Genomic DNA, 27,849 nt, shown 5'->3' on the forward strand with positions numbered 1-27,849 from the left:
CTCAATTTCAGCAGTTCTAAACACGCTTTTCAAAATAAGAGTCCATGCACGCCCCATGACTTTGCATGAAAACTGCTTTGATCATGCCTGTCTGGTTACAATGAATGAAGTCGCGTTTGATGCTGAATAGCCATTGTAAATGGCAATTCCGCCACTTTTCAACCTTGTATGCGTTATCTTCAGCACCAAACTAGACCTGCATATGTGAAAACAGCGCGTTTCTATGATCTGTCATGTTAAAAAGACAAGAACAAAGGTCCTAAGAAATGCTTCTCGGTGACATCGGTGGTAGAACTTTTAACTTGTTTTTTTTTCTACAGAACATAGAAATGTACCGCTTTCACATATTTCGGCACTGGTATTGTGCTGGAGATAATGAAAATGAGGTTGAAAAGCTATGTTGATTAATTTGATAGAAATTTCTAATGAATCTATCCTACAGATATGTATGGAGCCAATTGATATATTAGTCCAGTCCTATACATGGCAGCAAAGACTCGTGTATATCAGGCACTTTAAAAGTCAATGGATGGCCTGGGCTGATATAGAGTGCACCTCATGTATTTAGAAAAACTATGTAAGTAAATTATGATAAATAGTACACTAATAAAGGTTTTAATTGAATTGTTTGAATTAAATAGTACGTGTTACCTGACACTTTGATGGACAAGCCACCATTCTAACAGAGGGACAGCAGTAAACAACATTCATACTTCACTCCAAATGCCCAAGTCTTCGTAGTGAAGAATATCATGCAGAAATCATTGTATAAAAACGGTCTTGTGTCTCCATCTTGTGGAGAGAGCTGTGACATGCAAGGTCTTCGCAGGGTTGGGTAGGTTACTTTCTAAATGTAATCCATTACAGTTACTAGTTACATGTCCAAAATTTTGGATTACTCAAACACAGTAACGTTGTCTGATTACTCTCAGTAATTTCTGGATTATTTTACCCTTAAGAGGCATTAGAAAAAAAAAATTATCCATCAAACGCATTTGGAGAGTCATCATAGTGGTCGCTGACTTGTGGTCAGATTCGCTCAGGTGGAACAAACTTGTGCCTTTTTTCAATGTTGAATTGAATGTCATTGAGAAAACAGAAAGGTGTAATAATGTATTTTTTATTTTCTCCTTGTAAACATCCGTTCTGAATTTAAAAGTGATCCAAGAAGTACTCATCTAGTTTTTCTAAAGTATCTCTAATCTGATTACAATATTTTAGTTGGTAACCTAACTGATTACATAAAAAAAAAAAAAATGTAATCAGATTACCTAAAAAACCCTGACGGCAGGAGCCAAGAATATACTCTGCGTTTTTGCCAACTACAAAGGAGAAGACTAGAGTGGCTCAGAGGTTAAGGCTTGTGTCCCAGGTTTATTATAGTTGACTTATTACAGTTGAGTTACACTGAGTGTACAAAACATTAAGAACACCTTCCTAATATTGAATTGCATGTTGACTCCATTGCTTCCCCTCTCATAAACTAGGCAAATTGCAACAACACTTGAATTCAACACTGGGTGAACAGGGAGTACAGGAAGGTGCTGGGTACACACCCCTGGAGGGGGGGCCCGTGTAGAGGATCTGTGTGGCGGTGGGATTGTTGCCTACCCTCACCACCTGGAGTCGGCCCGTCAGGAAATATAGGACCCAGTTGCACAGAGAGTTCAGACTCTGAGCTTAGTGACAAACTTCGAGTGCTATGTTGTTGAACGCTGAGCTGCCTTCTCACATAGGTATTCCTCTGGTCCAGGTGGGATAGGGCGGTGTGCAGTCCAACAAAGATCATGTCGTCCGTGAGTCTATTGGGGTGGTATGCAAATTGTACTGCATCAAGGGTCTAGGGCAGGGGTGTCAAACTCATTTCGCATCGTGGGCCACATACGGCCTAGGGAGATGTCAAGTGGGCCGGACCATTAAAATTATACCATACTCTGCTATAAATAACCAAAATATCATGTCTTTCCTTTGTTTTGGTGTAAAGAAGCACAAGAACATTAGGAAAATATTGAAATTTAATGAACTATCCTTTTACAAAACATTTCATGAAACACCTCATATTTCCTTAGACAAATGTGCAATTTACTTTTATCATTCACAAATATGCATTGCAACTGATCCCACTGATTGTACAAAGGCACAAAACTTTAATTGGTACTGAAAAATATAGTAATGCACTTTAAGATTAAATGAGACTTTTAAAGAAAGGAATTTTTAAACCACTTACACATACGCATATAAAATCTAAATGTAATCCCTGCGTACACCTTACAAACTAAGGAGAGTGATTTTAAATGTGTAATGAAGAAAGTGTTCGCCTGTCCTGTAAATCTGTAAACTTCATACATGAAACATACATACACATACAATACATACTGAAAATTTATGGAGTTGTATGAACAGTAGAATTCCATCACACAACTTTTGTTTTGAAGCTGCTGACTAACATTAAAGTGCACATTTTTTAAATCACCACAGTAAGGATTCATCTTCACAGAGCTGTATTCTTTCAATGCAAACAGTATCTAAGGCAGCATTTTAAAGGTGTTAGTCTAGTCTGGACTTGTATTTGTTCCTGAAACTTGGCATCTTTTGGCCTGTACAAGTGCATCAACACCAGGTGTCATGTCCTGACTAGCTGTCACTTTCAGAATGTCATTTAAGTGCTTGTTTGTGAGCCTTGAACGCATTTTTGTTTTATTGATATTCATCACTGAGAAAATTTGTTCACAAAGGTAGGTTGTCCCAAACATGCACAAAATTTTAGCAGCCAGGGCTGTTAATTTGGGGTACCCTGGTAGTAGATACTGATAAAATCTGTCCAGACCTACAGAGGCAAATTTGCCCTTCAAATCTGCATCACACTGCAAATCAATTATCTCTAGCTGAATTTCGACCGGCAGATCAGAAGCTTTAACTGTGAAAGGTGAGCGAAAAACTGAAAATTCTGTCTCAAGTTCACCAAATACCTGAAAACGTTTCTCAAACTCCCGCAGTAGTCCTGCAATTTTGTCTTTGTACCGTTTCATGTCCGCATCAGGTCTGGTCACACACACATCTCTCAGACAGGGGAAATGAGCAGGGTTGCCATTTGCCAGTTGCATCTCCCACAAAGTCAGCTTCAACTTAAATGCATGTATGTTGTCAGAAAACTGTGTGACAACTTTTTTGCGGCCTTGCAACATTTTGTTCAGATTGTTCAAGTGTTCAGTAATATCAACCAAGAATGCAAGGTCCCGTAGCCATTCCTGAGATTGTAATTCCAACACCGGTTTTCCTTTTTTCTCCATGAACTGTCCGATTTCCTCTCGTAGATCAAAGAAATGCCTCAGCACAGCGCCTCGGCTTAACCATCTCACTTCAGTGTGGTATGGCAGGCTGTGGGTAATGTTGCTGTCGCTGAGAAGTTTGTCAAACTGACGATGGTTCAGACCTCTGGACCGGATGAAATTTACAGTGCGAACAACCACCTCCATGACGTGGTCCATTTTCAGCGACTTGCAACACAATGCCTCCTGGTGCAAAATACAGTGAAATGTCCAGAAACGATCTCCTCCATTAAGGGCTTGTACTTTGTCTTTGAACTTTGTCGCGACACCTGCTTTCTTTCCGACCATGGATGGCGCGCCGTCTGTAGCCAGGCTGACAGCGCGGGACCAGTCCACTCCAACTCTGTCCAATGCAGCAACGACAGAGCCGAAAATGTCCTCGGCTGTTGTGGTGTCCATCATTGGCACCAACTCAAGAAACTCTTCAGTAACAGTCAATGTCTCATCAACTCCTCGAATAAATATGGCCAGTTGGGCCACGTCTGTGATGTCAGTGCTCTCGTCAATTGCCACGGAAAATGCAATAAATGACTTGACTCTCTGTTTCAATTGACTGTCTAAATCTGCCGATAGTTCCGAAATCCTCTCTGCTATAGTATTCCTCGTCAGGCTAATATTGGCAAAAGCTTGTCGCTTCTCGGGACATACAAGTTCAGCCGCCTTCATCATGCATCGTTTAACAAAGTCACCGTCGGAATACGGCTTCGATGCTAATGCTATTTCGCTAGCAATTAGGTAGCTGGCTTTTACCGCTGCTTCACTGACTTCTCGGCTCTGGATGAAAGTTGACTGCTGTTTCCTCAGACCCGCCAGCAATTCGTTAATCTTATCTCTTCTCAGTTGTCCTTGCAAGCCGTCATATTTTTCGCTGTGATGAGTCTCGTAGTGGCGTCGAATATTATATTCCTTCAATACCGAAACTTGTTGCAAACACACCAAGCACGAAGGTTTTCCGTGCATCTCTGTAAATAAATAGGACGTGGTCCATTTTTCTTTGAAAATTCTACACTCCTTATCTACTTTTCTCCGTTTGGATAACGACATTTTGGCTAATGAGGGTGTAGCGGAGAGGTAGAGACCAAGGTATTAACAACGTCGTAACAAGCAGCAGATGGCGCTTTGATACCGTCTGCTGTTTTCAGTCTGTCTCAGTGATGCGGCTTGTCTTCTACTCTGATGGAAAGAGTGCGCCCCTTAGCGGATAATCCATGAATTGCAGCGAATTAAAAATATTAATTCCATGTCTTTTATGCATTTTTTCCACTTTCAAATTATCCTGCGGGCCTGATCGAACCTCCTTGGGGGCCGGTTCCGGCCCGCGGGCCGTATGTTTGACACCCCTGGTCTAGGGTATGGTGGAGGGGACATGGTCCTTGACTTTCAAAGCAATTCATGATGACAGAAGTGAGTGCTACGGGGCTATAGTCATTTAGTTCAGTTATCTTAGCTTGCTTGGGTACAGGAACGATGGTGGTCATCTTGAAACAAGTGGGGACGACAGACTGGGATAGGGAGAGTATGAAAAGGTCCACAAACACTAGAGCCAGCTGGTCTGTGCATGCTCTGAACTAAGCAATATGACACGAACCTTCGCTAGAATGGCAATGGTTGTTAAGAAAAGCATTGTTAAGAATTGTTCTTGAAACTTCAACATAGAAATGCTACCAAAAATAATGTACAGAAACTCGTTATCAATGATGGAGTCATCCATGATTCACCAAATTACATTTTGAAAGAAGAAGCAAAATATTTTAAGCATATGTTTTCTTTATAATAATATACGACAATTACTTGAAACAATTGAACATTATGAAACATCAAAGATACCAGGCCTGGTCTTCATAGCAGATTTTGATAAAGTACGACTAGAATTTATATATAAATGCCTGGATTACTTTCATTTTGGTGAATATCTTATACAACGGGTTAAGGAAATGTAAAGCAACCCCAGATGTCAAATAGTAAATAATGGTTACTTCTCAGAAACTATTGAGATTTTAAGAGGAGTAAAACAAAGCTGTCTGTTGTCTCCATATCTATTTATTATGGCCATTAAAATGCTAGCTATAAAAATTAGATCCAACAAGAACATCAAGGGGTTAGAAATCCAGGGGATAAAAACAAAAGTGTCAATATATGCCGATGACTCAAGTTTTTTCTTAAGTCCGCAATCTGGATTCCTGCCCCATCTTATTGAAGATCTTGATCACTTTTCTAGCCTCTCTGGACTAAAACCTAATTATGAACCGGTGTACCATATTATGTATTGGATAGTTAAAAGACACAGTGTTTACACTACCCTGTAGTTTATGGAGAAATCATTGATTAACACATTGATTAACTCGTTGGTCCTGTCACAGTCTACTTACTTACTAATGGCACTGCCTACTCCAGATGAATAGTTTTTAAAATTGTAATATTAAAAAATATTTCATTTTATTTGGAATGCTAAACCAGACAAAATTAAACGTGCCTATTTAAATAATGAATATGAGTTTGGGGGGGGCTAAAATTATTAAATATTAAAGCTTTAAACCTCTCACTAAAAGCTTCGCTCATACATAAATTATACTTAAACCCGAAATGGTTCTCCAGTAGATTATTAAGAAAGGCTCATCCTTTGTTCAAAAATGGCCTTTTTGCCTTTATACAGATTACAACTTCTCATTTCCGACTAATTTAAAATTACATTTTGTTTAAAGTATGGCCCTTTCTTAAACAAGCCATACAAAGCTGGTGTAACGGCTTTCCTCCTCCTCTTCATCAGAAGAGGAGGAGCAGGGATCGAACCAAAATGCAGCTGAGTTTGTAGACATATTTATTAACGAAAAAACACACGAAAACACGAACTTGACTAATAAACTAACAAAACAAATAAACGGTGTAGACAGATCTGAACGATGGACTCACATAACACACGAGAACGCACGAACAGGGAAAAAAGCCTACACATAAAAAACATTGAACAAACAAACCGAAACCAGTCCCGTGTGGCGTAACGACATACACAAACACAGGAGACAATCACCCACAACGAACACTGTGAAAACACCTACCTAAATATGACTCTTAATTAGAGGAACGCCAAACACCTGCCTCTAATTAAGAGCCATACCAGGCAACCCATAAACCAACATAGAAACAGAAAACATAGAATGCCCACCCAACCTCACGTCCTGACCAACTAACACATAAAACAAAACTAACAGAAATAGGTCAGGAACGTGACATAACCCCCCCCATAAGGTGCGAACTCCGGGCGCACCAGCACAAAGTCTAGGGGAGGGTCTGGGTGGGCATCTGACCACGGTGGTGGCTCAGGCTCCGGGCGAGGTCCCCACCCCACCATAGTCAATCCCAGCTTCCATCTCCCCCTATGAATGTCCACCCTCATCTTACCCCCACAAAATCCTTTTGGTAACATCAACAACCAGGACAGCACCGGGACAGAGGGATAGATCAAGACAGAGGGATAGCTCAAAACAGAGGGATAGATCAGGATATAGAGGTAGCTCAGGATAGAGAGGGAGATCAGGATAGAGGGGCAACTCCGGACTGAAAGACAGCTCCGGACTGAGGGGCAGTTCTGGGTAAATAGCCGCTCCGGGCTAAGGGACAGCTCATGACTGGCTAACGGCTCTGGACGCTCATGGCTGGCTGACGGCTCTCGACGCTCATGGCTGGCTGAAGGCTCTGGACGCTCATGGCTCACTGACGGCTCTGGCAGATCCTGTCTGGTTGGCGGCTCTGGCAGATCCTGTCTGGTTGGCGGCTCTGGCAGATCCTGTCTGGTTGGCGGCTCTGGCAGATCCTGTCTGGTTGGCGGCTCTGGCAGATCCTGTCTGGTTGGCGGCTCTGGCAGATCCTGTCTGGTTGGCGGCTCTGGCAGATCCTGTCTGGTTGGCGGCTCTGGCAGATCCTGTCTGGTTGGCGGCTCTGGCAGATCCTGTCTGGTTGGCGGCTCTGGCAGATCCTGTCTGGTTGGCGGCTCTGGCAGATCCTGTCTGGTTGGCGGCTCTGGCAGATCCTGACTGATAACTGGCTCTAGCGGCTCCTGACTGACTATCGGCTCTGACGGCTCGGGACAGACGGGCGGCTCTAATGGCTCAGGACAGACGGATGGCTCAGACGGCGCTGGGGAGACGGATGGCTCAGACGGCGCTGGGGAGACGGATGGCTCAGACGGCGCTGGGGAGACGGATGGCTCAGACGGCGCTGGGGAGACGGATGGCTCAGACGGCGCTGGGGAGACGGATGGCTCAGACGGCGCTGGGGAGACGGATGGCTCAGATGGCGCTGCGGAGACGGATGGCTCAGATGGCGCTGCGGAGACGGATGGCTCAGACTGCACCTGTTTGGCGGAAGGCTCTGGCTGCTCCTGTCTGGCGGAAGGCTCTGTAGGCTCATGGCAGACGGGCAGCTTTGCAGGCTCATGGCAGACAGGCAGTTCATGCGCCGTTGGGCAGACGGCAGACTCTGGCCGGCTGGGACGCACTGTAGGCTTGGTGCGTGGTGCCGGAACTGGAGGCACCTGACTGAGGACACGCACTTCAAGCCTAGTGCGGGGAGCAGGGACAGGACACACTGACCTCTCGAATCGTGCTATATTCCTGGTGCGTAGTACCGGCACTGGTGGCACCGGGCTGAGTGCACGCACATCAGGACGAGTACGAGGAGAAACAACAGTGTGCACAGGACTTAGGAGACGCACATGTGGCTTAGTGCGCGGTGCCGGAACTGGAGGCACTAGGCTGGAGACACGCACCATAGGGAGAGTGCGTGGAGGAGGCACAGGGCTCTGAAAACGCACTGGAAGCCTGGTGCGTGGTGTAGGCACTGGTGGTACTGGGCTGGAGCGGGGAGGTAGTGCCGGAAATACCGGACCGTGAAGGCATACTGGCTCCCTTGAGCACCGAGCCTGCCCAACCTTACCTGGTTGAATGCTCCCTGTCGCCCGACCAGTGCGGGGAGGTGGAATAACCCACACCGGGCTATGTAGGCGAACCGGGGACACCATGCTTAAGGCTGGTGCCATGTAAGCCGGCCCGAGGAGACGCACTGGAGACCAGATGCGTTGAGCCTCGAACTCACGCGCTTGGTTCTGGATTGGTAGGTGATTCTGTAATGGCTTTCCTCCTCCTCTTCATCAGAAGAGGAGGAGCAGGGATCGAACCAAAATGCAGCTGAGTTTGTAGACATATTTATTAACGAAAAAACACACGAAAACACGAACTTGACTAATAAACTAACAAAACAAATAAACGGTGTAGACAGATCTGAACGACGGACTCACATAACACACGAGAACGCACGAACAGGGAAAAAAGCCTACACATAAAAAACACTGAACAAACAAACCGAAACCAGTCCCGTGTGGCGTAACAACATACACAAACACAGGAGACAATCACCCACAACGAACACTGTGAAAACACCTACCTAAATATGACTCTTAATTAGAGGAACGCCAAACACCTGCCTCTAATTAAGAGCCATACCAGGCAACCCATAAACCAACATAGAAACAGAAAACATAGAATGCCCACCCAACCTCACGTCCTGACCAACTAACACATAAAACAAAACTAACAGAAATAGGTCAGGAACGTGACAGCTGGTCACAGTTTAAATCCTCCAAAAAATGTAAAACAAATATTACAACAAATGTTATAGTTAAACTCCAATATACTGATTAATTAAAAAAAACAATCTTTATGGATTAAAAAAAATAGTTGTATTATATTTATTAATGATATTATGAATAGAAACGGAGGAGTTATGTCACATATGCAGCAATCGAAAATACATGGGAATATCTGCTCAATCAAAATTTACAGCCAACTGATTGCAGCATTACCACAAAAATGGCAAGTATAAAAGGGAGAAGGTAGGGAACTTATTTGCCTGCCAAATATTAAAGATACAAATTGGCCGAGTTTCATTTGAAGATAAAAAATGTTTGACAGCTGCGCCGTATAGGTTGAAAAATAAATGGGAAGAGATTTTCGATGTACCGATTCCATGGCACATGAACTGGTACAAAAAAGAAATTATTATATACAATTCTTGCCACCAACAGAATGCTATATATATGGGACATAAAACAATCTCAGCTCTGTAGATTTTGCTACGAAGAGACAGAATCACTAGATCATTTATTCTGGTATTGCCCCTACGTAGCTTGTTTCTGGTCACAGGTTCAGGTATGGTTAAAAAAATTCCTCATGTTTGGTAATATATTATGGTTATGTGACTGCTTTATATAAAGGTAACATGTACAGTATGTAAAATGTGTATGCAAAATGTGTATGTAAAATGTAATGCAAAATGTATGTACAGTATATGTAGCAGAAAAGCTGTAAAAAAAACAAAAACTATATTTGTCCTCCGGTGGAAGGGTTCATAAAAAATAAAAAATAAAAACATTAGAATGTCATATACAGTATCCCTAAGAGGTCAGTTCCACATTTCTACTGCTGTTTCAAATCCAATGCAAAGAGAAGATATCCTTAAATATTAGTCTGAAAGTTACCAAATCATTATATGTTTATAGAATAAAACCATTTCAACCACACCAAACCCAGGTTCATTCGATGCATTCGATTTCCATCACCATTTCAGAGGGAAAGTTAAACTCTCTTAAGTCATCCGAGAGTATTCCTGGGCTTTATTCAAAGAATCTTAAGTGGCTATAGCATGCACTTTCAGATCTCCTGTTGGATAACGTTGACGGTAAGTTTTGCAGATGTTCAGATCAGCAAATATGGGCTCGATCTCCATTGTCCGGGCAATAAACATGTGAGCTGCTACGAATTTTACTAATGTATCAAGTATACTGGATGAATACTCAGAAGGTATGTGTTACTTCCTTTCACACTGTGTGTACCCATTCACTTTCTCTTTGTTAGTCATTTGATAATGTCTGAATGATTGTAGGGTCATTCCATCTCAAAAAGCACTAGAAAGGATTTTGACACCCACCATCTCAGATTGTTCTGAAATAATCAAAAAGATTAGAAAGATCTGAAAGATTAGCATTCATGCAAAATTATTTTGTTGAAATATAATTGGATAGATGAGAAATTAAGCTAATTGATTGCATCCAAATTGACCATTTAAATAGGGTTCATATAATATTCACTAAATATAGTAGCTAACATCCTTTCTAGCAATGAGTTAGACATGAGGAATCCAAACGAATGGTCAAAAAGCCCCCCACGGACCCCCCATACCCCACGCCTGCTACCCCCAACAACCAGTATACAGTATCAGTTCTCTATGTCTGACAAGTAGTATGAAGCTGTGGCTTGTAGTATTGCTATCCATACTATGTAATGTATTCCCTGTGAATCTGGAGATGTTTTTTTCCCCTCATAATTTTTTTTTTTTTTTTAAATCACTTGGATTATTTAGTGTGAATTTACCAGGTTTTGACCACTAGATGCTGCTGTTGCTGCTATACTGCCACACTATTATACATTTTTTCTGGTCTCTCTTTATTAAACAGATTACAGCATTTCATAGATTTGGCTCATTATGAAAATAAATCTAGGCTTTATAAGCACTCAATGTTTATTTTTCAATTCACTTAATGCTTCTTATTCTTATGCTGATGAAGGCATGTTGTCTAAAATGTAAATGTCAGTTTTATCTGCTCACACATCAAAATTCACATAAAAAGTTGGTAAGTGAACCAAACCAGTATCCGGAAAAAAAGAAGCACTTGAAAAGGTTCTGTATCAACAGGAAATAAAACAATTTATTGATAATTTGTGTATATGAAGTTATATAACAACAGTCAAAAACTCCACAGAATGAGTCACTACACAAAGTGAAACAAAACTGTAAAACACCTCATCAAAAATGAAGGTATACACAGCAATATACAGTATCTGTCAGCTCGCTGTCACCGCGAGCGATATGGCAGGAAAAACAGCCCAAACAGTTGTACAAGATTACAGAGAAAATGTCAACACAGAAATACTCAAGCAGGCAGTTGATATACACAAAGGCAACTAGGATCTTTCTACAGCATCAGACTCTAATACTTTACACAGCTTCGTCTTGAAAGGTTAGAGTGGCTTTTTGTTGTTGTCATTTTAGAGAATCGTGTATGTTTCTGGTCACACAGTGAGATGTATGGGCTTTTCTTGAATAGGATGTGAGGGGTTTTGCTTCCATGATTTAGTAGGGGGGACCAGTAAAAGTAGCATTAAATTGCAGCTAATGGCTTTACTTGTGGTAAGTTACACACCTCACAATCTGATCCTGTAATGCTGCCTCTTATTGTGGTGTCCGCCCCTCAAGAGTTTGACGCTTTCCTTTTCTTTGTTGAAGCATTTTGATTTCCTTCCCATTTAAATACTGATTACAGCCTTTCTTTGGTGATTTAGTCGTACCCCTACGGAGTTGCTCATTCCATTAAAATACCGAGCCTACGTTTTATCCATGTTTTATTTAAACAAGTGTTTTTTTGTAATTCATGATTTAAGGGATGCATAATAAATATGTAAAATGAACAAATATATAGATCAAGAGGGAATGTAATTCATTAGAGCACATTCTGCTGTGATTAAATGTATGTTCAACCTTTCTGGAATGTATTGTTTATCCGGGGAATGTCTACCCAAAAGGGTATTTAAATAAATAAATAAAAACACACACAAATCAACATATTTTTGCAACAATGAAAGAAAAGTGGCAACTACGAATCCCACAGTTAATCACCACAAACACACAGTCCATACTTTACATTCAGAGTTTTCATTTCAAATATAAAAGTATTTTCAACAGGGTTGTAAACATAACATATTAATAAAAAATAATCATAATTAGATATAGTATAGTATAGTAGATCAGGTTGATACAACGATGGATGAAGTTATCATGACAAAATGTGATACGTTTCAGTAATAATCATGACCATTTCAATATGATAAATAAATTACTTTTTGGAAAATGATGAAAATATGTACATATGCACTTTCAGAGGGTGAGGGGTCATTTAAATGTTTTTGTGTGTGTGTGTGTGTCATATTTGGGTATTTCCCAATCCCAATATGTCCTGAAATTTCTGATGCTGGATCTGTGTGCAAGAAAAAACTAACTGGATAGGAGGGAACCCTTAACAGAAGGATTTTAGATATCAGACTCCAACCACCACAGAATCTACATGTGCTGTGTCCTAACCATCTCACTGGAGAGGAACACGTCTGACTTGATAGGAGTCAACTTTAAATATTATTTTTTTTCTCGGGCAAACACAACCCACACAACACTATGGGATGAACATACAAGTATTGCACAGTGCTCAACGAAATGCTGTGTGAATCCCACCACTCTCGCTATCCCATAAAATTTTCTATAACTCCTGTGTGTAGCCCTGTCAATCAACCAACCAGCCACTGCACAGTTATTAGAACTGACGATGCCACGCACTCTCTCAGCATGTGGAAGGGAAATGGCAGTACAACGTCACTACAGAACAAACTTGTCGCTATTGATAAAGTCTACACCTCTAAGCACGCACGGCAGTCACAGTGATACACAAAGCTGTCTGCAAAGACACCTATGGAATGACAAATAGCTTTTTCATAATAGTGCTATCAACTACACAATAACATTGAAAACATTTAGAAACTACTCCTGAAGCTAGCATCCAGTATATGCATGGAGGTTCCTCCAAGATAAGAGACTTCATGGATTTCATGGATTCAAACATCTTACTTTTTCCTCTTATTGGACCCGTAGTAAAGGACATATAAACAAATATTATCACCTATACAGACCATTAACTTTTACAGTTATTGTTTATATCCCATTGTTCTCTTGGTGTTGTACTGAGAGCCAGCAATAGAAAACTGGCTAACTACGGTTTACTCTACGAAGAGATACAGTATATGGTTGTTGCTTTCATGTACTGTTCCTTTAAGTAAATACCAAGAACCAGTTGGGCTCCTGGACAGAAGCTCCCCTGCGCATTGAGCATCCTTAAATAAAGCCTGTCAACATAGTGTAAAGAAGTCAACAAGCTATTGCCGGTTAAAAGACATACAGTGCAAAACAGTAGCCGTATAGAAAGTAAAATTGGCAGTATAACATGGCGAGCTCTATTGCCACTGTGAGAAGGCAACACAAAGCAAAGACTGCTATTTAGGGCACCATGTGCAGCCAAATACATTGTTCCCGATAAACCAAAGCTACGACCACTACCTAGTGGGAGTGTGCATGGAGAGAAGGTTAGTATACATGTGTCACCTCCCTGAAAATGGCAGTGTTTAGAAACTCACTTTACTTCCAGTCAATATAATAATCATATACTGATCCATCAAATCACTCACTTCAGCTTTAATCTAGATGAAATAGATTGAAGGCGAGGGGATGTTATCATAAGAGACAGCCCCATGGTGTTGGTAGATCTCCCCCCGTCCCAGCCTTTAGCAAATATTGTTTAAAAAATCATGCAGTTTACAAAAAAATCAGCTGAATTTATCAAAAGAATGATCATCTAAAAGCTTAGAGTCAAAACTATTTTTTCCATCTTTGGAGACCTTGAGACTCCAATGTCCTGAACATAATCAGTTTCCAACAACAAGGCTATTGAAAGTAAATATTGTTCAACAAGCTTAAGGACACAATGGCTACTGCTTGATTCTATTTCATATGGGGTCAGTTTCCGAGGGTCAGTTTCCGAGGGGGGGTTGGCGGAATAGTCGTTTGGGTTTAAGAGGACCGGTCTGTAAAAAAAAAAAAGAAAAGAAAAGATGCCCTTTCAAATGAGGACCTATTTCACTTAAAAGTAACTGACTGTGTCACAAGGTGATGCCCTGCTTAAGGAAAAGGAAAAAGGCTAACCAGTTTGCATCGATTTGAGAGATCCTCCAGAACATTGTGTTTCAAGCAAAACAAGTAGGTCCTCTGATGGAGAAATGTGTATCAAAAAGCGTAGAAGAAACCATGTGCTTGTATACTATCCAGCAGCATATATTTTCCCATGAAACCATAGTAGTTAACGGCCTAGTTTTCTGTGTATTTCAACTTGTCTTTGCAACGGTTCAGTAGTAAACATAAAGCCAGACACCGTCCTTTACAATGTGACTATACTTCCACTAGCATCTTGCAGGTTGGAATTGCTTTCTTCTTCCTCTGGAATGCAATTAAGGTCGAATTTTTTTATCCTGTAATATATAATATCGTCTCTCCTATATCTGCATTTACATAATTTAAAATAGAACATCTTATTAAAAACATCCAGATATACATCGATTAGGAAACGGGTAACAACATACCAACATAAATTAGAAATAATTTTTGTCTGCAGACTGATATATACAACTGTCGTACAATAAATGTCTTTCAGTCATGCGCTATCTATACAGATCATATTGCTTAAAAGGGGGCATTTGGTTAGGGGGAATCAGGGCGTAGAGATGGACAACATAGTCAGGGGCGGGGACTCCCAACCTGACAAATAGAAACACAAATCTGAACATCAGGGCCTAGGGTTTTGAAAGAACCATTAACAATTACAAAAGAAGGCGATAAGACAAGTAGTATGGAGTTGGTGGGAAGGATGGGTGTTGGCTGGATTGGTTTGATGGTGGATGGACCCATATATCACTGAGGTATTTACACATACTGGCTAAAGAACACTATGGGGCAGGAGCTGAAAGGGCCCTGCCTATTTTTTTGTGGAGAGCTGAGCGTCCACCTCCTCCTCCACCTTCAGCACATGCCACTGGGCGATGGGTCTCCTGGGGTTGGCGAGCATATCCGACCAGTGGCGCAGCTCCGTCCCCGAGCTGTTGAGGCCCACAAAGACCTTGCCGATGGCATCGTTCTTGCCGATCTTGTCATAGTCCAGAACAGTTACAACAACTTGAACTTTCTGTAAGGGGGAAGACATTGGAAGAAATTATGAGTTTGTGGGATACGCACACCATACACGTAACTAAAGTAATGTAGTGGTAAGATTTAAAGCTCACAGACTATAGGCATGGACGTTTTATGATTTGTGTAGTGCTGAGAAGTTTTCTTGAGCACTCATTATTCACCCAAAGTAACAGAGAATAATAATATTGTCTCAAGTCCCCAGACAGCCTACTTCCTCTATTGAGCACAAGGATGAAGGCTCTGCTCGGCGACCTACGTTGGCTAATTTCTCAAATTCCAAAAGCAGTACAATTAGAAGACAAGTGGGTGTAACCTCCACTCTGTCTAATGCGCCTGACTAACAGAGTGGCCTACTTGAGTGAAGAGTGATATCCTCCCTTGAAGAGCCAGTCCTAAGTGCTTATTAGCAGTATACACCATTTGAAGACTTGTCCTGAATCTTTCCAGAGCCAAACACACAACAGATTGTAAGCTTACTCAGAGGTCAACCATTCAGCCACAGCATGTGTTTATTCAAAGTGTCTCAGCAATGAGGGGTGATCCGTGTGTCATCTGCTGGAAGGGAATATGAATCAGCACACTAAGAGCTCTGATTAATTCTCGATCCACATGAGAGAGGAGAGAGGAGCTGCTCTACCTGTGTAGGTGCCGAGTCACTGTTCTCCCAAAGCATGTAATGAAACGCTGCACCAAGTCTCTCAGACTGTCAGTTGGGGTCAAGTAGCTTTTAAAGAGATAGTTGACCCCCTTAAATCCCCTTTGAGGTATAACAACGACAGAAACACATGTATTTGAGTTGTTCTATCCCTTTAAAGAGAAGGACCCTCTGTCGAGGCGGGAGTGTACTTAGCAGTATAGGCTTTTTCTACTGTCTTCCACTCTCTAATGAGTGTGTATGGAATGTTCTGATTGGCATCCTCACAGGCTAGGAGGGTTTAGGCTGCGAAATGAAACAGAGACACGTGGAACCAAACTCGTGGTTTGTGAAGTGCTAAATCAATTTGAGGCAATTACTTTCTTATGCCTGGCGTGTTGACGCCTGCTCACAGATAATTCCCCCTTGGTCCAATTTGCATGCACTTTATCTTCTTTAATTCTCTGGGTCTAGTAGCTTTAAAGTGCTTTCTCATGAAGCCATTTGTCCTCAAACACTGCGAGCGCCATACTAAACCGTACTCTATATACACATTTCATTGCACTGGATAACTGAATTGCACCGTGAAGAAGAGATATTTGAATGTTCAAATGTAATCATACATGTCGAAGGCATGTAATCAGTGATATGTTGAGAATGGCATTACTTCTCACCACTCCCCTGTGCAATTGTCTTGTAAACTTGAGAAATTAAGGCATTTAATGAGAAATCAGATGGGGGGGAATTCCGACCCGAGTTAAGGATGTGTAAATAGAAACATAATTCCCTTTTTATGCACTTTTCTCTCTATGAGTATTCTGACCTTGAACTTGAGCATGAGAACAGCATTCTGTTCACACGCTATTTGTTTGGGGTGGAGATCAACGAAATGAAGGTGTGTCTACAAATACACTGCATTCTGAAGAAACCATGAATAAGGTTGAGCGAACCTGCCGGTACCAAGTGGGAAAAGCATGTACTTTCTTTTTTCTGATAGAAATAACAGCATTCTCCATGCACAGTAATTTATAAATTGATTAGAGCTATTGATAAGAGCTAGGTAAATGAGGAATCCATTTGGAGAAGAGGATTGTAAATACATAGATTATTATTATTTTTTCTCCTTATGATCCATGGAGACGAATGTTAAACCAGTCATATGGAAGCAAACTGAAAATCAAATCAATATGATATGTATTGCGGACCCTTTTCCACAGTGAAGTAGGCTGTAAATAGCTGTGCCGTCAATCTGATTTTATTTGTATGCCCTCATCATTTGCATGGATACAATTTGGAGACCCAAGCTATAGGTTTTCTGTAGGGCTGAATCTGCCAATTTGATGTATGTACTTTAGAAGGTTTTAATTATATACCCAGGCTTTTTGCACATTTGTAACTGTAGTTTCCTTTAGTTTCCTTAAATTTGCTGCCTACATTTTGAATGACTCAATTCCATTCCGTTTACTTTTCTTTCCTCTGTCATGTCCGTGTAGTTGTTCCTAAGTGTCGCTAGCATTAGTGGATCATAATAGGCTAACATTGTGCAATAATTTGGGACATGTAGCCTACTTGAATCATTATGGAACTCAGACCACACGTAGCAGTTTAAACCTGGAACCTGGTGCATGGTTCACAATGACCGGACCGTTGTCATACAGTTCCACGATTAGTGAGGATCAGGGTAGATTTCTAGGACTACTGTTCAACCCCTATAGTACACCTATTTCCACCTTCAAATAATTAATGGATTGAACTTGAATGTGTCAACTTTTACAATATGTATTTTTGATTCATCAATATATTTTGTGCGTAAACCTGCTCCAAATCTGTTTTATATGATTCATACATACTTTCCTAACGCTATTATTTGCTTAAATAATCTACAAGATCAGAGTATTTTTTTATCTACCAGTTGGTGCTGAAACTGAGACAAATATGCATATACAGTTGAAGTCGGAAGTTTACGTACACTTAGACTGGAGTCATTAAAACTCGTTTTTCAACCACTCCACAAATTTCTTGTTAACAAACTATAGTTTTGGCAAGTCGGTTAGGACATCTACCTTGTGCAGGACACAAGTCATTTTTCCAACAATTGTTTACAGACAGATTGTATCACAATTCCAGTGGGTCAGAAGTTTACATACACTAAGTTCACTGCGCCTTTAAACAGCTTGGAAAATTCCAGAAAATGTCATGGATTTAGAAGCTTCTGATAGGCTAATTGACATAATTTGAGTCAATTGGAGGTGTACTTGTGGATGTATTTCACGGCATGCCTTCAAACTCAGTGCCTCTTTGCTTGACATCATGGGAAAATCAAAAGAAATCAGCCAAGACCTCAGAGAAACAAATTGTAGACCTCCACAAGTCTGGTTCATCCTTGGGAGCTATTCTCAAACGCATGAGGTTACCACAATCATCTGTACAAACAATAGTATGCAAGTATAAACACCATGGGACCACGCAGCCGTCATACCGCTCAGGAAGGAGAGGCGTTCTGTCTCCTAGAGATTAACGTACGTTGGTGCGAAAAGTGCAAATCAATCCCAGACAACAGCAAAGGACCTTGTGAAGATGCTGGACGAAACAGGTACAAGAGTATCTATATCCACAGTAAAACGAGCCCTATATCGATATTTCCTGAAAGGCCATTTAGGAAGGAAGAACCCACTGCTTCATAACCGCCTTAAAAAAGCCAGACTACGGTTTGCAACTTCACATGGTTACAAAGGTCGTACCTTTTGGAGAAATGTCCTCTGTTCTGATTAAACAAAAATATAATGTTTGGCCATAATGACCATCGCTATGTTTGGAGGAAAAAGGGGGAGGCTTGCAAGCCAAAGAACACCATCCTAACTGTGAAGCACAGGGGTGGCAGTATCATGTTGAGGGGGTGCTTTGCTGCAGGAGGGACTGGTGCACTTCACAAAATCGATGGCATCATGAGGTATGAAAACTATGTGGATATATTGAAGCAACATCTTAAGACATCAGTCAGGAAGTTAAAGCTTGGTCGCAAATGGGTCTTTCATATGGACAATGACCCCAAACATACTTCCAAAGTTGTGGCAAAATGGCTTAAGGATAACAAAGTCGGGGGTATGGGAGTGGCCATCACAAAGCCCTGACCTCAATCCTATAGAAAATGTGTATACAGTTGAAGTCAGAGGTTTACAAACACCTTAGCCAAATACATTTAAACCCAGTTTTTCACAATTCCTGACATTTAATCCTAGTAAAAATTCCCTGCCTTAGGTCAGTTAGGATCACCAATTTATTTTAAGAATGTGAAATGTCAGAATAATAGTAGAGAGAATGACTTATTTAAGCTTTAATTTCTTTCATCACATTCCCAGTGGGTCAGAAGTTTACATACACTCAATTAGTATTTGGTAGCGTTGCCTTTAAATTGTTTAACTTGGGTCAAACGTTTCGGGTAGCTTTCCACAAGCGTCCCACAATAAGTTGGGTGAATTTTGGCCCATTCCTCCTGATAGAGCTGGTGTAACTGAGTCAGGATTGTAGGCCTCCTTGCTCGTACACACTTTTTCAGTTCTGCCCACACATTTTCTATAGGATTGAGGTCACGGCATGGTGATGGCCACTCCAATACCTTGACTTTGTTGTCCTTAAGCCATTTTGCCACAACTTCGGAAGTATGCTGGGGGTCATTGTCCATTTGGAAGACCCATTTGCGACTAAGCTGTAACTTCCTGACTGATGTCTTGAGATGTTACTTCAATATATCCACAGAATCTTCCTACCTCATGATGCCATCTATTTTGTGAAGTGCACCAGTCCCTCCTGCAGCAAAGCACCCTCACATCATGACGCTGCCACCCCTGTGCTTCACAGTTGGGATGGTGTTCTTCAGCTTGCAAGCCTCTTCCTTTTTCCTCCAAACATAACGATGGTATTATTGCCAAACGGTTCTATTTTTCTTTCATCAGACCAGAGGACATTTCTCCAAAAAGTACGATCTTTGTCCCTAACTGTAGTCTGGCTTTTTTTATGGTGGTTTTGGAGCAGTGGCTTCTTCCTTGCTGAGCGGCCTTTCAGGTTATGTCTATATAGGACACATTTTACTGTGGATATAGGTACTTTTGCACCTGTTTCATCCAGCATCTTCACAAGGTCCTTTGTTGTTGTTCTGGGATTGATTTGCACCTTTCGCACCAAAGTACGTTAATCTCTAGGAGACAGAATGCCTCTCCTTCCTGAGCGGTATGACGGCTGTATGGTCCCATGGTGTTTATACTTGCATACTATTGTTTGTACAGATGAGCGTGATACCTTCAGGCGTTTGGAAATTTCTCCCAATGATGAACCAGACTTGTGGAGGTTTACAATTTTTTTCTTGAGGTCTTGGCTGATTTCTTTTGATTTTCCCATGTTGTCAAGCAAAGAGGCACTGAGTTTGAAGGTAGGCCTTGAAATACATCCACAGGTACACCCCTAATTCTCCAAGCCGTTTAAAGGCACAGTCAACTTTGTGTATGTAAACTTCTGACCCACTGGAATTGTGATACAATTAATTATAAGTGAAATAATCTGTCTGTAAACAATTATTGGAAAAATTACTTGTGTCATGCAGAAAGTAGATGTCCTAACCAACTTGCCCAAACTATCGTATGTTAACAAGAAATTTGTGAAGTGGTTAAAAAACAAGTTTTAATGACTCCAATCTAAGTGTATGTAAACTTACGACTTCAACTGTAGATGGATTTCTTTCATTGTTCCCTATATTCTGAGCCCGTTCCTTCAATGTACTTTAGTCTGTCGATAAAATAAAAATTTAAGGTACACTAATGCATTACATGCCTGCATTAAGTCTGAATACCACCTACTGAGAAGCGCATAGGAAGGCGTACACCAGGGGTGTCAAAGTCAAATGGACGGAGGGCCAAATAAAAAATTTAGCTACAAGCCGAGGGCCGGACTGTTCGAATGTTCATTGAAATTTTTTTAAATGACGCATATAGTCTAGTGAACCTAATTGAACCTACTGAAAACCTAACAAATATATTCCAATATGATCAGATAAATAAAGCAATATTTTCTTATGGCTCTGTCAGTAATCTTTAATTTTCAACAGACACAAAAGACAAATTTCCTTTATATAAAAATCCCCATAACATGAACATTAAATGAAAGAAACCGGTATTCAAGGCACCATCAGTAGCCTATATTTTCTATTTTAGCAAAAGTGGGCTAAATTTACTTCAAAGAAAAAAACAATAATAGCAATTTTCTATCATCCACTCAACTGAAATATTTTTAAAATATAATTGGATTGAAATACAATAAAATAAAGTGCAAAAATCTATTAATCAAAAACAACACTTTGTTTAAGGAGAAGTAACATGCAGTGAAAACAAATATTAAACTTTAACTTTTAAACTTGAACTGAGTAAAAACTCTAAATATGTGATTGCACAGTAATGTTCACTTGTTTGAGGTTGAGGGTGATACTTGGTGGTGTCCCATCTTTTCCACAAGTTCATCAATGTTCGGGGTAAGGCTCTGAGCTGAGGAAATCCTCAGAATTGAGTGGAGGTGTTCAGCAGTAAGTCGACTTCTGTGTGATGTTTTGTTCAGGTTCATCAAAGAAAACAGTTGTTCACACAGGTATGTGCTGCCAAACATAGACAACGTTTGAGCAGCCTGGATGCGCAGCTGGGGCATTGTGTCGGGGAGGAAACGGGCGAACTCCACAGCACCCACTGCCGCATATTTTGCCCTCAGTGCATCATTGCATTGGAGGTCAATCAACTCCATTTGGAGGTTTGGTGGTGAGCTTTCCACGTCAACAGCAAATGGGTTACCGAGCAGTTCCAACCTGCTTTTTTGTGCTTCAAAGTCAGCAAATCGGCGTCGAAAGTCAGCGGCAAGCATACCTATTTTATCAGCCAACTGTGCGCTCGGGAACGCACTGGTAGAGAGCTTCTCTTTCATGGTCTGGCAGCTGGGAAAGTGGCTCAAATTTTCTTTCCGCATCTGCGTCTCCCACAGAGTCAGTTTGTTTTAAATGCCTTCACTGTACTGTACATATCAGAGATGACATGATCCCGACCCTGCAGCTGCAAGTTCATTGCATTCAGATGACTCGTAATGTCACACAGAAAAGCCATTTCACACAGAAACATTTCGTCTCGGAGTTGTGTTGTGTCTTTCCCTTTGCTGTCCAAGAACAGACAAATCTCCTCACGAAGCTCGAAACATCTTTGAAGCACCTTTCCCTGGCTTAGCCATCGCACCTCTGTGTGATAAGGCAAATCACCATGCTCCGTTTCTAACTCCGTCAGAAATGCCTTGAACTGGCGGTGATTCAAACCTTTGGCTCTGATAAAGTTAACTGTGCGCGTGATGATGCTCATTACATGCTCCATTTTCAAGGCTTTACCGCACAACGCTTCCTGGTGTATGATACAATGATAAGCTGTCAGCTCACCTGTCGCGTTTTCCTCTTGCATCTTTTCCCGTATCTTCGCCACCAGTCCGCTCCTGTGTCCACACATCGCAGGTGCTCCGTCGGTTGTCAAACCCACGAGTTTTTCCCAAGGCAGCTCCATCTCATTTACATATCTTGACACCTCTTCATACAAATCATGCCCCGTAGTTGTGCCATGCATAGGACGTAAAGCCAAAAACTCCTCTGTCACGCTTAGGCTGGAGTCCACTCCGCGGATGAAAATTGACAACTGGGCAATGTCAGAAATGTCGGTGCTCTCATCCACAGCCAAGGAATATGCAATGAAATCTTTTCCCTTTTTCACAAGCTGCTCTTTTAGATTGATGGACAACTGGTCTACTCTCTCGGCAATGGTGTTTCTGCTCAGACTCACATTTAAAAAGAGTTGCCTTTTTTCTGGGCAAACTTCGTCACAAACTTTAATCATGCAGTTTTTGATGAAATCCCCCTCCGTAAATGGCCGGGCTGATTTAGCGATCTCTTCTGCCAAAATAAAACTGGCCTTGACAGCAGCCTGGCCTTGTGATTTGGCTTTTTTGAACAGAGCCTGTCGAGATTTGAGGCCTCGTTTTAATTCCTCTGCCTTTTGTAGCCTTTGTTCCATGTCCATATTCTTGTTTTTGTCCGCGTGTTTCGTTTCATAATGTCGTCTCAGATTATACTCTTTCAGTACCGCCACACTTTCTCCACACAGAAGACACACAGGTTTTCCAGCTACCTCCGTGAACATATACTCCGACTCCCACCTTGTTTGAAACCCCCGGTTCTCAGTGTCCACCTTCCGTTTTGCCATTTTTGATGGGTATCTGAAAGTTAATTTTACTGTGATGCTGACGACTGCTGTGCCAATAAATATTGAAATGAAGCAGCCTACTGCTCGGTGCGTCACCGTTGCATTGTGGGAAATGTAGTATTGGTGCGTGTAAAAGATCTGCGGGCTGCCGGCTTGCTGCGGTCTGCGGGCCGGTTCTAATAATAAATCAAGATCATCCCAGGGGCCGTAAAAAACCTTCTCGCGGGCCGGATGTGGCCCGCGGGCCTTGACTCTGACATATGTGGCGTACACTTACTAAGCCTGAATCGGGCCCATGATGAATAGAGCCTGAAACCGATTATCCTGTACAGGCTAAGGACCACACATTCACATGCTAATTTTAAGCCACCAAATCACTCTCAGTAGCCACAAGTTTTGAACACATTCTCCTTGTCACTTGTCTCAGTGTTGGCTCAACGTCTTCTTTTGAAGTATTCTTTAAAAAAACTTGACTTAGTGGTTTATGACTGAGATCAATTAGATCTAGTCTTAATGCTTCAACAACATGGAGAACTCCCAAGATGTGCATGGGGATGTACAACTTCATTACCTGGATTTGTTCGAATGGCACTTCAAAGCTGAAGGACTCGTTGTAGTAAGGGTTGAGGGTGTTCTTCTTGATTGTCGTCTTCTTCTTCTTCAGCCTCTTCCCGTTCTGCATCAGGTGGATCTTCACGTAGGGATCTGAGGAAAGAAGAGAGGGCCAGGTTAGAACCCACTGCATCAGGTGGATCTTCACGTAGGGATCTGAGGAAAGAAGAGAGGCCCAGGTTAGAACCTACTGCATCAGGTGGATCATCACGTAGGGATCTGAGGAAAGAAGAGAGGGCCAGGTTAGAACCTACTGCATCAGGTGGATCTTCACGTAAGGATCTGAGGAAAGAAGAGAGGGCCAGGTTAGAACCTACTGCATCAGGTGGATCTTCATGTAGGGATCTGAGGAAAGAAGAGAGGCCCAGGTTAGAACCAACTGCATCAGGTGGATCTTCACATAGGGATCTGAGGAAAGAAGAGAGGGCCAGGTTAGAACCAACTGCATCAGGTGGATCTTCACGTAAGGATCTGAGGAAAGAAGAGAGGGCCAGGTTAGAACCAACTGCATCAGGTGGATCTTCACGTAAGGATCTGAGGAAAGAAGAGAGGGCCAGGTTAGAACCTACTGCATCAGGTGGATCTTCACGTAAGGATCTGAGGAAAGAAGAGAGGGCCAGGTTAGAACCTACTGCATCAGGTGGATCTTCACGTAAGGATCTGAGGAAAGAAGAGAGGGCCCGGTTAGAACCTACTGCATCAGGTGGATCTTCACGTAAGGATCTGAGGAAAGAAGAGAGGGCCAGGTTAGAACCTACTGCATCAGGTGGATCTTCATGTAGGGATCTGAGGAAAGAAGAGAGGGCCAGGTTAGAACCAACTGCATCAGGTGGATCTTCACGTAGGGATCTGAGGAAAGAAGAGAGGGCCAGGTTAGAACCTACTGCCACAAGGCATATACACCCTGCCTTTCTAGTGTATATACACTTATATGTTTTAGTCACACCTTGTCCGTCCCTTTATTTGGATATATCAACACGGAGATGAATCACACAATCTGATAACATTCACCGTACTTACGAACCCATTTCAAATCATATGCAAGAGAAACAGATTTGCGCACAACTTCTATGAATAGAATTTCGCTGCTTTTTGAAGTGGCTCATGTTTTCGCCACTTTCACTATAGGGCCTCATTTCCGTTCTCCAGTAATGACGACTGAAGCCTCTCCAGAGTAGGCCTGCTGTGGCCGGCCCTGTGGCCCCCCTCTCTCTGGTAATCAGGTCAAGAGGACCAGTAAAAGATGCAGACTCACCCATCAGCCTTCCTGCTTTATCATTGGCAATCAAGATGTTGGACTAGCATGGCTAGCAACCCTGATTTTTTTACTCCTATCGGAATGCTAATGACAAGCAGGAAGTAGAGGGGGGAGAGGAAGGAGTGGAGTGGCACCCTGTTTGAGACAAGACACTTGAGTTTTGGAGAACTAATGAGCCTTGGTAATGGACTGCCATTGAAACCAATTCAAGCTAGATAGTGGACACAGACTTATCTTAATGAAAACAGGTCACGCCATTTATCTTTCAAGACGAGACAGCGTTTGTTGGTTCTAGGATCAACAAACACAACTAAATTGGATAGGATATGGCATGGTAATTGGGCTAAATGACCAATAACATTAATGGAAAGGGTGGCAGTTACAATTGAGCACCAGCATGGTAATGCATCAATGAAGCAAGGCATCAGTATCAATCCTCATAATGCTCTCTTGTTCTAAAATACTGCTGGTTCTCATAATCTAGATGTATCTGTGGCTCCCGGATGCCTTTATTAGGATGTCTTTGATGCTCATGGAGTAGGGCTAGAAAATACAGTTTTGACTGTGGAACTCCTAGAAATGGCAAACATTTATTATCCAACTTAGAGGGAAAGGAGGATATCTAGTCAGTTGTCCAACTGAATGTATTCAACTGAAATGTGTCTTCCACTGAATCAGAGAGGTGAGGGGGGCTGCCTTGATCAACATCCACAGCGCCCGGGGAACAGTGGGTTAACTGCCTTGCTCGGGGGCAGAACGACAGATTTTTACCTTATCAGCTCAGGGATTTGATCCAGCAACCTTCTGGTTGCAGGCCCAACGCTCTAAACACTAGGCTAAGTTACCTGTGAATGTCAGACTTGATTTGCCTTAATGAAAAATGTATCAACCCCTACAAGAATGTAGATTCATTATAATTCACACAATAATTCACTTTTCCTGCTGTAGATAACTGTCTCAAATGAAGACCCTACATCTGTAAGAGCTGATTGGTCACTGGCAGGTTCATCCCATAGCTGTGTGGACAGTGTACATTGAGAGACGGAGACAAAGAGAAGCAGAACAGAGAGAAAGAAAGGCAATGGACAGAGGGAAAGAGAGAAAAAGAAAGGACGTTGACAAAGGGGGAGTGCGGGAGAGAGACCGAGAGAACTGAGTGGACAGAATGGAGAGAACAGCTCGAACAAAAAGAGAGAAATAGAGAGAGAAAGAGAGAGAGAGAGAGAATGCAACCTCGAGAGCGGGTGTCCATTGTGACGTTTATTACTCTCCTGCGGTGCGGTGAGGGCTGTGCGAAGATAAGAGACAGTGGATGAGAGGTGTGTGTTAGTGAATAGGCCCAGCAGTATCTAAATGGGAATCTTCTCCAGTGTTGGACTGTGAGCATCACACGGCCGTATCACCACTTTCTATCAGACTCTTCCATCAACAACCCCTTTATTGTTTTTTTCTCTTTCTTTTATGTTGTGTTGCAGTGAATTCTCTTCAGCTGAGTTCCCTTCTTTATAGGTTCTACTAACGTCCCTGTAGGAAACTAAAGATGTGTCATGAGAGAGCCGATTACAAACAATCAGACTTCTACACCTTTGCTGCTTTTCTAATAGGTAATGATAGGAGGTTAATGGAGGGAAGTTTGTGGACAAACTAAGTACAGTCCCCAAGGTCTCTGTGGAGGTTAGGCTCAATCCCCTTGGTTGGAACTGTCACAGCAGACCGATAACAGAGGCTGCTTCAGATCCAGATCCTGTAACTCACACAGGCATTCACACACACGCAATTCTGTTTAATGGTATTTCTTCACCCCTGCTCACGATCATCATTTGGAACAGTCTTGGACCTGTGCCGAAATCTTTTATCTCTGTATAAAAAAAGACCTCACATTCATAACTGTATAAATACATTCCAACTCCTTCCCATTCCAACCCTTTTTCAGGCTGCCTCTTCCTCATCTTGACCATCCACACAGGCCTGGGCCTGAATGACCGGCACTGGATAAATGAATCCCGCTATCCTCAGAGACTGAGGCTGAATACACACAGCAACAACATCCAGGCAGGGTTATCACAGATAACCTATCCCTCCACCGTCAGAAAAACACCTGTGGTGTCCCGTGGCTTTCAGCCCTATTCTACCCACTCTTCTTATCTCGCCGCCAGCATTATTGGGTTTTGGACGGGCGACGCACCCCAACTCATATCCGGCTCATTTCGGCGTCTCGTCCCAGACAGCTCTAATCTCTGCCCATTTTGTGGATGAGTGGCCGTGGCAGCTGATGTGAGGCGCCTGTCGCAAAGAGAGAGAGAGAGAGAGAGAGAGACGTCACCGTTCCTTGTGTCTGTCTACACTTTAGTATATGGACACTTTAGCATGCGTGACAGTCACTCATCTGGATCACTGGCAATGGGCCGGGTTATAATGAAAATATGCTGTGACCATTTATAAAGAGTCCCCCTCCCTTCCCAGTGAACAGGAAGCAGCAGGAGTGTGTAGAAGTGACTAACGGGGAGGACATGAGCGACGTCGGCTGAAGGTGTTTGTGGAGGAGCAGCAGCCATAACAGGACCGTTTCTATCCCAGCTGGCTCTGTGTCAAACAGATGACAGACGGCCTTTTAACATGACAGTGTGTACATCCAAAACAAATACATTATATTAATTCCCTACCGTTACGAGCCTATTTCAGCGTTACTGTGTGTTCACCCGTCGGATTCAACAGAATCTCTAAGATCCAGGCTTTAAGCTTGTCGATAACTAGCCATTGCTGTATATTTAGGATTATAGGCCTAAGTGAAAGAGAATAGCTATCAATGCCAGTCATAATTAGTCTACTGAGCGTGTGAAGACCAAACGGTAAAAA

General features: G+C 42.1%; 1 protein-coding gene across 5 annotated transcripts in view; it reads right to left on the reverse strand.

Moving 5' to 3' along the window:
* Window positions 1-11,061: 11,061 nt before the first annotated feature.
* The window catches only part of LOC129838286 (synaptotagmin-1-like), a 242,104-nt gene continuing 225,316 nt past the window's right edge, over window positions 11,062-27,849 (reverse strand). For 4 of the 5 annotated variants that reach the window (XM_055905154.1, XM_055905155.1, XM_055905152.1 and 1 more), the window contains 2 exons: window positions 23,695-23,828; window positions 11,062-15,216 (listed from right to left, as the gene is read on the reverse strand). In XM_055905154.1, the coding sequence (XP_055761129.1) occupies window positions 15,010-15,216; window positions 23,695-23,828 (341 nt within the window). In that variant the 3' untranslated portion in view covers window positions 11,062-15,009. The other variant, XM_055905156.1, reaches the window with a different exon arrangement.

Source organism: Salvelinus fontinalis, chromosome 39, assembly GCF_029448725.1.
Source record: "Salvelinus fontinalis isolate EN_2023a chromosome 39, ASM2944872v1, whole genome shotgun sequence".
NCBI lineage: Eukaryota > Metazoa > Chordata > Actinopteri > Salmoniformes > Salmonidae > Salvelinus > Salvelinus fontinalis.